Source organism: Micropterus dolomieu, linkage group LG04, assembly GCF_021292245.1.
Source record: "Micropterus dolomieu isolate WLL.071019.BEF.003 ecotype Adirondacks linkage group LG04, ASM2129224v1, whole genome shotgun sequence".
Taxonomy (NCBI): Eukaryota; Metazoa; Chordata; class Actinopteri; order Centrarchiformes; family Centrarchidae; genus Micropterus; species Micropterus dolomieu.
In genome coordinates, this window is record NC_060153.1 from 30,841,034 (window position 1) to 30,851,213 (window position 10,180).

At 44.4% G+C, this 10,180-nt stretch overlaps 1 protein-coding gene across 1 annotated transcript in view; it reads left to right on the plus strand.

Annotated features, from left to right (window-relative positions):
* Positions 1-1,494, plus strand: part of LOC123969268 (zinc finger protein OZF-like) — an 8,092-nt gene extending 6,598 nt beyond the window's left edge. The window contains exon 2 of the mRNA XM_046046501.1: positions 9-1,494. Within this exon, the coding sequence (XP_045902457.1) occupies positions 9-1,244 (1,236 nt within the window). The 3' untranslated portion in view covers positions 1,245-1,494. The remainder of the gene's footprint in view (positions 1-8) is intronic.
* Positions 1,495-10,180: the final 8,686 nt, after the last annotated feature.

Genomic DNA, 10,180 nt, shown 5'->3' on the forward strand with positions numbered 1-10,180 from the left:
GAAACAATGTACACAAGTCTACCATGTCAGAGGTTCACCATGATCCTCACACAGGTAAAAACTCTTTCACATGTGACACATGTGGAAAAGGTTTCCAGAACAAGTCAGTTTTTGAGATGCACTTGAGAACCCACACAGGTGAGAAGCTGTATTCTTGCAAAACATGTGGGAAATCTTTTAGCCGGAGCGGAGAGTTGAAACGCCACATGAGAACCCACACAGGTGAGAAGCCGTATTCTTGCAAAACATGTGGGAAATCTTTTAGCCGAAGTTGTTACTTAAAACTACACATGAGAATCCACACAGGTGAGAAGCCGTATTCTTGTGAAATATGTGGGAATTCTTTTAGCTGGAGGAGTTACTTAAAACTACACATGAGAACCCACACAGGTGAGAAGCCGTATTCTTGCAAAACATGTGGGAAATCTTTCACCCGAAGTTGTTACTTAAAACTACACATGAGAATCCACACAGGTGAGAAGCCGTATTCTTGTGAAATATGTGGGAATTCTTTTAGCTGGAGGAGTTACTTAAAACTACACATGAGAACCCACACAGGTGAGAAGCCGTATTCTTGCAAAACATGTGGGAAATCTTTCACCCGAAGTTGTTACTTAAAACTACACATGAGAATCCACACAGGTGAGAAGCCGTATTCTTGTGAAATATGTGGGAATTCTTTTAGCTGGAGGAGTTACTTAAAACTACACATGAGAACCCACACAGGTGAGAAGCCGTATTCTTGCAAAACATGTGGGAAATCTTTCACCCGAAGTTGTTACTTAAAACTACACATGAGAATCCACACAGGTGAGAAGCCGTATTCTTGTGAAATATGTGGGAATTCTTTTAGCTGGAGGAGTTACTTAAAACTACACATGAGAACCCACACAGGTGAGAAGCCGTATTCTTGCAAAACATGTGGGAAATCTTTCACCCGAAGTTGTTACTTAAAACTACACATGAGAATCCACACAGGTGAGAAGCCGTATTCTTGTGAAATATGTGGGAATTCTTTTAGCTGGAGGAGTTACTTAAAACTACACATGAGAATCCACACAGGTGAGAAGGCTTATTGTTGTGAAATATGTGGGAAATCTTTTAGCTGGAGGAGTTACTTAAAAGTGCACATGAGAATCCACACAGGTGAGAAGCCGTACCTTTGCAAGACCTGCGGTAAAACAATCTGTGATGCTTCAGCATATAAAACCCATATGAAAAACCACACTAGTAAGAAGCTGTAGCTATGTGAGACCTACGGGACAAGATTCAGTGACACTTCAGCTTTTAAAAAACATATGAGAACCCACACAGGTGAGAAGCTGTATCTTGTGGAACATGTGGGAAAGCGTTCTGAGTTAGTGGTCAATTGAAAATTCCATCCATCAGTTAGGGTTGTACTCACTTCCCCCCCAGCGGTTTAGACATTAATGGTTGTGTGATGTGTTATTTTGAGGGGACAGCAAATTTACACTGTTATACAAGCTGTACACTCATTACTTTACACTGTAGCAAAGTGTCATTTCTTTAGTGTTGTCACATGAAATATAATAAAATATTTACAAAAATGTGAGGGGTGTATGTTTGTTTTTTCATTTGAACCACAAAACCAACGAGACATCCATCTTTTGTTTTTTGAAATTCTTATTTTAATTTCTCCGTTATAAGACAGACAGAAAAGAAAGACAGGTAGTAAGAGTAAAGATTTTAAAATAAAGCCAAGCTTGTAGGACGGTCAGATCTGTAACATTATGCAGCACTTACGTTATACCAGGGTGACGTTAGATGAAAATAAATAAATACATAAATAAACCTGGACCGAGAGAAATACGTTAGGAACAGCAGCTGACTAAACACACTCTAATAATTACACTAATATTGTGCATTTATTCATGTAAACGGCAAGAGTGATTTTTAAGCACATTGTTTGGTGCAGTACAGTTGGTAGGCTAATATAGGTTAACCTAAGAAATGACTGTTTGTGCAGAGTTGTTACTGTCAGCACTATATTTTTAATAAGTTAATATTTAATGTGGTTTCCACCATAATGAACCAAGCTGTTTCCCCTTTCTACCAGCAGGTGGCAGGATTTAAATGAAGGCCTGTACTGTGTCTTTATTAAATGTTTTGAATCCAGATTACTGATGTAGATGTATTTATTGTTGTTCAATTTATTTGGTTTTTGATATTTATGTTTTATTTGCAGCCTAGTTATTATCTTCATCATTCACCCTCAGCCCAGAGATAAACCTGCATGCTTTTATGTTCTAACCTGGTTCTAACACTGCTGTCAGCTTCTCCAGGTTTATTTATTTATTTTCCTCTAACATCACCCTGGTATATCGTTAGTGCTGCATAATGCTACAGATCTGACGGTTTTACAAGCTTGGCTTTTATTTTAATATCTGTACTCCCACCTGTCTTTCTTTTCTTAACGTCTATCTTCAAGCTTAAAGTCCCAAGGTCAAAATGGAAGACACCTCTTAAGGTAGTTAAGAATGACCGAGCTAAGATCCCGACTGACAAACTGGTGATGGCTAACCAACCAGACATCGTGTTGATCGACAAACAGCAGAAGAAGGCAGTAGTGATAGATGTAGCAATCCCAAGCGACAGCAACATAAACAAGAAGGAGCACGAGAAGCTTGAGAAATACCAAGGGCTGAAAGAGGAGCTAGAAAAGATGTGGAAAGTAAGAGCAACAGTGGTGCCAGTGGTAATCGGAGCACTGGTAGAACAATGGTATGTAATACCTCTTTTGTCCTCTGGGGGAAACTGGTTTCACGAAAGGACCTGAAAACAAATCTATTTAAATTTATACTTAATTCTTGGCCCAGGAGCTGGGAAAAAAATTAGGTAACAGGTGTGAGAAGGGTACATGATGCTCTCTGTATATCTTATGTAACTTGTGTTGCAATACTTAGTTTGTGAGGCTTAGATAAGAGGAAGTTGTGTTAAAACAAACACATACCATACATTGTGATTCAATCATCCACACCCAATCACAACCACACACATCCATATCGCTAATCACGCGGACACACAGACACACCACTCTGGGTACAGTTACCTATATAAATTGTCAGGCTGCATAGGAAGAGACAGACTCCTCTGCTTTCTGCTTCAGAGTAGACTCTGTGTTGGTGTGAAGAGTCTCCAGATATATATCTGCAATTGCTTTTGGTTTGGTAATAAAGGTCTCGAAACTTAAGGCACTGTCTCATCTGATCTCTTCTCATCAACGGACCTGGTGAAGTCGGCGTACTTCAACAATTTGGGGGCTCGTCCGGGATGAGAGTGAAATCATCGACTTGGCCCTTGACTGAGCACAAAGGAACGAAGTAGTTCAGACCGGTCATCTTAAAAAGGTAAGCAGAACTCAGTCCACAGAGTTGTGGACAGCAGTGGATCAATGGCCACCGCAGGACAGCCAGCGGGACACGGGGCGAAGGAGTAAAAAGGGGGAGCAGGGCCAACTGCTCTCAGTCCGGATCCCACGTTCTAGTGAACAAGGGAACATCACGGTGCAGAAACTACTGCAGTAATCTGCGAGGAAACAGGCGGAAGCAGAACAATTACTTGAAGGAATGGAGAACAGTGCAGGTAAGTATGGAATGGAGCTGAGGCATACAGCAGGAGAGGGGGCGAGGGCAGCAGGCAATAATTTCCCTCTGATACAGCTAGGGGGTGGATATGGAGAGGTACAAGCCTTTGACACTAGGGGACATACAAGTCTTGGTAGACAAAATGCCACCGCCAACGGAGGGCGGGGGGTTGTGGTTAGGACAACTAGATAAGCTCACAGCAGGACAGAAATTGGCCCTCGGAGACTGGAGAGCAGTAGCAGCCAGGAGTATGGCCAGTCATGTGTTGAGGGACCTAGAACAGGAGGCCCATACAGATGATGATCCTGATGAGACACCATTTGCAGAATAGGTGAGGCCATGAGAAACAGATTTCCCCTGCCAAACTCAGCGAAGGTCCCTAAGCTGCCCTGGAAATCAGAACAGAGCCCCAGAGACTATTTAGAGAGGAGTAAGGAGACATGGACCAAGTGCACAGGGTGCCATCCAGGGAAAGGCAGAGTTTAGCAGGAGTGGTTCCGTAGGGCTGTATTGGAGGGGGTTCTGGGAGCAGTGAAGGATGCTATATTAGCTAATCCTGACTCACAGGTTTGGGAGAGACATTTAGTCCATCACTTACAGAGAGCTAAAGATCAGGAGGCAAAAAATAAATGAGAAAAAGAAAACTACACCACAGCCTACAGGTAAGCAAATGGTGGCTGGAATTCCACCTCCGGAACCATACACCCCAGACCTGTATCCCATGCCACCTTGGGTGGATCCACACCACTCCCATCAGGGGCAGTGGAACCGACAACCGTGGAGGCCTCCCATGGGAGGTAACAGGGGAGGTAGAGGATGGGGGAGAGACAGAGGTGGATCCCCACGGGGACCTCAGTGGGGAGGAGCTTGCTTCATCTGTGGCATGGAAGGTCGCTGGGCTCGAGAATGCCCTAACAACCAGCAGCAACAGCACCACCGAACATAATCCAGAGGGTGGGGCCAAGGAGGGCCTCCAAGAGGAGGAGTGGCTGCACTAAATCCACAGGCCGCACCCAGAGGACAATACCCTCAGGTGGCCCTGACCAACTGGGACTGGTCTGGACAGAGGAGCCCAAGAAGCCCAGTTATGAAACACCCCACAGACAGAACTAGCGAGCGGGGGAAAGGCAGGTCCCATGCTGTCCCTAGAGGTCAACAATAGAAAAATGCCATTCCTAGTTGACACCGCGGCTACCTTTTCCACCATTAGTGAAAGCCCACCGAAGAAAGACATTTCAGCAGACACTGTAGAGGTCGTAGGTTTCTCCGGGGTAGGACAGAAGCTGCCATTAACTAAACCTTTGCCGACAAAGTTTGCGAGACAGTGCTTACTCCATCCCTTCGTACTCTCATCCACTGTTCCTGTGAACCTGTTGGGGAGGGACCTGTTGATCAAACTTGGTGCCACAATTCTTTGTAGTGCAGATGGACTGGTAGTTACTCTGCCTCAGATGATACTCAGTACCTCTGTTGTCATTCCTACACGGGTCCTGGACAGTGGTTGTTGAAGCCCTTTCATTGTGAATCTGTTGACATTTATTGGGGCCTCCTAGAACCTGAAACACCAACAGGAGGCGGACTCATGAGCTCATTCCTGATGTGGAAACCGTGGATCTCCTTGCTCGAACCCTACACTCCTCCCCCTGACCCTCCCCATGTGACGCTCTTCTATGACAGACTCGCTACCCAGTGGTACCAGCAACATTTTGCAGAAACAATTTAAGGGAAAAAGTGGGACATAACCTCCCAGAACATGTATGTGGGCCCGGAGGGGGTTGCATCAGCTACCATGCTAACTGCAGAAGAGGCTTAGTGTTATAAGATGTCAGAGGAAGCTGTGCCACATGTTTCTCTGGCACTTCACCCCAAACATCAAGCCAAAGATTTAAGACCAATGGTCCAGAGGGCGTTGGCCTGCTTGGACTGGGTTCCAACCCAGTTCCCACAAGTGTCTTTTTCCCCCAGCTGCAAAACTTATTGCATTCACTTGCAGTGCACAGACATCGTGACACTGCAACATGAGATGGTATCTAGAGATAATGGCAGTGAAAAGATGGATCACCCTAGTGCAGGACCTTTGATAGACACTCAATGGCCAGTTGGACTGGACCAAAGATGCTGAGGAGGCATTCATTTCTCTTAAAGAGGAAATGGCCCTGGCAGCTGATTTGGCACTTCCACATTACGCACTCCCTTTCTTTTTAGATGTTTCTGAAACAGAGGGGGTGGTAAAAAGGGGGAGAACGTAGGGTGCTGATGTATGTAAGTGTAATGCTGGACAACGTGGAAAAAAGACACCCACAGTGCACTGAACATGGGGGCAGGGGTAGCAAAAATCATTCAGAAAACAGCACACATTGTCAGGGGCCACCCTCTACACGTACTCACATCTCACAGTATAGTGGCCTATGTGAACTCTCAGACATTTACAATGACATCACTGAGACAACAGAGGCTCAGCAAAGTGCTAGAGGCACCTAATTTGAATTTCACACATGAAGGAATCAACATGGCAGACAGGATGGGGACAGGAGAGCCACACACATGTGAACAGGAAGTGTTGAGAGAAGAGAAAGTGAGACCAGATTTGAAAGCCCGGGCATTGCAAGATTCAGAGGAACTGTTTACTGATGGTTGCTGCTTCAGACATGACTCAGACGGACTAAGAGCAGTATATGCAGTAGTCAGGAGAGAAGGGGAGGAGTTCAGGACAGTGAAGGCAGAGAGGATGGAGGGACAGCAATCAGCACAAATGGGATGTGGAGGGCACCCGATGGAAGGCCAGTACTGCCACCTGAAATCAGGCAGAGGGTCTTGGAAGAGGCCTGTGCCATTGGTGGCATCCTTTTCTCAGTGAAATGGTCAAAGGTCACGTGAGAAGCTGTCTGATGGGCAAGTATATTTGTGTGTCATCAGCATAAATATGAAAAGAAATGCCATGTTTATGGATAATATGTCCAAGGGGAAGCAGATACAAGGAAAACAAAATGGGTCCTAAGACCGACCCCTGAGGCACACCATATTTAACTGGACAGAACGAAGAGACATAGTTCTTTACCAACTTTCTGTTTGACAGGTAGGATGAAAACCATTCTAGGGCAGTACCAGAGATCCCCTCCCAGTGCCTCAGTCTGTCTAACATGATGTTGTGATCAATGGTGTCAAAAGCAGCGCTAAGGTCCAGGAGTACCAGGACTGAGCACATCCTGGTTAAACTTCAAATGTGCCTTCAGGATGTTAAAACCTGGATGACCTGTAATTTTCTAATGTTAAACTCAGATAAAACTAAAGTTATTGTTCTGGGGCCTAAGCACCTCCGTTACGCATTATCTAAAGATAAAGTTGGCATTGCCCTGGCCTCCAGCACCACTGTGAGGAATCTTGGAGTTATCTTTGATCAAGGCATGTCATTTAAGTCTCACATTAAGCAAATTTCAAGGACCGCCTTTTTTCACCTACGTAATAACGTAGGTAACCCCAACCGGTCGAGGCAGATGGCCGCCCACCCTGAGCCATGGTTCTGCTCGAGATTTCTGCCTCTTTAAAGGAAGTTTTTCCTTGCCTCTGTCGCCTAGTGCTTGCTCTTGGTGGGAACTGTTGGGCTTCTGTAAATAGCATCACAGAGTACGGTCTAGACCTGCTCTTTTATGAAAAGCGCTGTGAGATAACTGTTGTTTTGATTTGGCGCTATATAAATAAAATTGAATTGAAATTGAATTGAATTGAATACCTTCATCAGCAGACATTAAAAGGTCATTGGTGACTTTAAGCAGGGCAGTCTCAGTGCTGTGGTACTTCCTGAAACCAGATTGAAACTTTTCAAATATTTTGTTATTTTCCAGTACAGTGAGCAGCTGTTTGGACACAATTCTTTCTAGAATCTTTGCAATAAAAGGCAGTTTTGAAATTGGTCTAAAATTATGTGGGAGGGAGGGATCTAAACCAGGTTTCTTTAAAAGTGGGTTCACGCAAGCCGTTTTAAAATAATCAGGGACACAACCAGAAGATAGGGAGCTGTTGAAAACAGAGATCAAATGGGGCCCAACAGAATCTATTACTTTCAGTAAAAACTGTATAGGTATTACATCAAGTGGGCTAGAGGACACTTTCATTTGTGATACTGTTTTTAAAAGCTCAGACAAGTCGATGGGATAAAACTGGTTAAACTCCCTTGTTGCTGGTGAGGAACCTCTGAGTAAGAGGCCACGGGGGTAATAGAGGCTCTGATTGACACCACCTTATTGGTAAAATAAATAAAAACAATTCACAGTCATCATTACTTCCAGCTGAGGCACAAGGAGGGGTTGGGTTTACCAGCTGATCCACAGTCTTAAACAGAAACCTGGGATTGTGTTTATGTGTAGTAATGAGTTCAGAAAAATAGTGTGTTCTCGCAACATTAACCATGTTATTGTAGTAAATTAATAAATCCTTCAGACTGAGGTAATGGACTTGGAGACTGGATTTTTTCCATCTGCGCTCTGCTTTCCTGCATTCCCTTTTTAGGCTGCGAATGCTGTCATTTATTCAGGGTTGCTTACTAGCTTTAGACGTAGGCCTAACCTTTAGAGGAGCAGTAATATTTAGTGACGACAAGCAGATATAATTGATCGACCAGATTGTTGGTGTTGGAATCAGATAGGTATTGGCTTTGGCTCTGAAAGAATGCGCAAAACTTTGAAACACTTTGTTCATTAAAGATGCGAGAACACACGGAGCTTGGTGAGGCGGCATGAGTAACAGGCGAATCACAGCTAAAAACAATACATCTGTGGTCAGATATGGTCATGTCCACTAATTCCACAGAGGAAATGCTGACACCCAGGGTAAAGACCAAGTCCAGTGTATGACCACGGTTATGTGTTTGACTTTTGACATGTTGTTTGAAGTTAAAAGGAGTGGCCATATTTAAAAAGTTAGTTGCATTAACATTGGTGGGGTCATCAACATGAATATTAAAATCGCCACAAAGAACAATTCTGTCATAATTTAAAACCAGAGTAGATAAAAATTCAGGAAGTTCTGATAAAAATCCTGCAGGCGGTTTTGGGGGGCGATAAATTATAACAAATATGATAGGTTGCAGCCCTCCAAGTTTAAGAGTGAGAACTTCAAAGGAGTTAAATTCATCACAGCGTACTTGATGACATTTAAAAATTTTCCTATACATGCTCACTCGCCCACCACCACGACCACTGACCCTCGGTTGACTAAAACAATCATAATGAGGCGGACACAGTTCAGCTAGCTGGCTATAGTCATTCATTTGCAGCCAGGATTCAGTTAAAAACATAAATCTAGATTTGCAGACAAGATAAAATCATTTAAGATAAAAGTCTTACTTGAAAGTGATCTCACATTGAACAGAGCCATTTTAAATGAATTTATTCTGGGTGCTGGAGTTGGTGCAGTTGTCCTAATCCTCAAGAGATTACTATTATTTCTGTGTGGGATGTGCACATTTGGGTTTACTGGTCTATGCGTGATGATGACAGGAATAGAAGTCTTTGGAACAACGCTGGGAGCAGACGGCTTTACATGCCAGCAGGTGGAGACAGTTGTTTGTGGCAGTGAGGCAGAGATGTGGACTATCACTCTTGTGATGGAGGACGGGAGCGACGGCATTAGGTCCTAGAGTTTTTTTAAAATGTCAGCCGTGGTGGCACCGGGGAAGCAGCGAGTGGTAGTGTTAAAGAAACGGATGTTTCTGGTTATGGAGTCACCAATTATTAGTGTGGTTGGGGAGAAAAGTGGATGAGGAGATGACGGTTGTAGGGTTCCAGAGCAGGACTGAGCAGAATCTGCTTCAACACTGCGTGCGGACTGCGGATGGAGTGTGTGAGCTCCCGAGTGTTGTGTTGGAGGAGCAGTAACGGACCTGAGAGAAGGGCTACCCGACGGTGCAGGGTAGAGACGGCCTCCGGAGCGTCTGAGCACAGCCTCCTTCAGGATCCTACGTCGGGAAGCGGAGGTTTTTGACTGGGATGATGGCTGCTGATCAGGCCCAGCGGCAGACCGGCGGCCCAGTTGATCACAAGTTTGCCACCAGTGCAGGAAGTGAAGCCACATCCATGAAGCCAGTCAGCAGGGAATCTTTCTCTTTGAGTTCCTCTGAAAGTCGTCGTATGTCTTCCATAAGGTCAGCAATCTTTTTGTTCACTTTCTTAAGGAGAATGCAGTCCTCATGGGGCAGAGTTATCTCACAAGAACACCGAGACCATTTTACACGCCTTCATCTCATCACACCTGGATTATTGCAACAGCCTTTTCACCTGTTTAACCCAAAAATCTATTGATCGACTCCAGACTGTCCAGAACTCAGCTGCCAGGCTTTTAACCAGAACAAAGAAATATAACCACATTACTCCTATTTTAGCTTCATTACACTGGCTCCCAGTATGTTTTAGAATTGACTTTAAAATTTTATTGATCACTTTTAAAGCTCTTCATGGCCTCTCGCCTTGTTATATTTCTGACCTTTTAGTCCCATACGCACCAGCACGTACCTTGAGATCCTCGGGCAGAGGTCTGTTGTCTGTTCCAGAGTCTCGACTGAAAACTAAAGGGGACAGAGC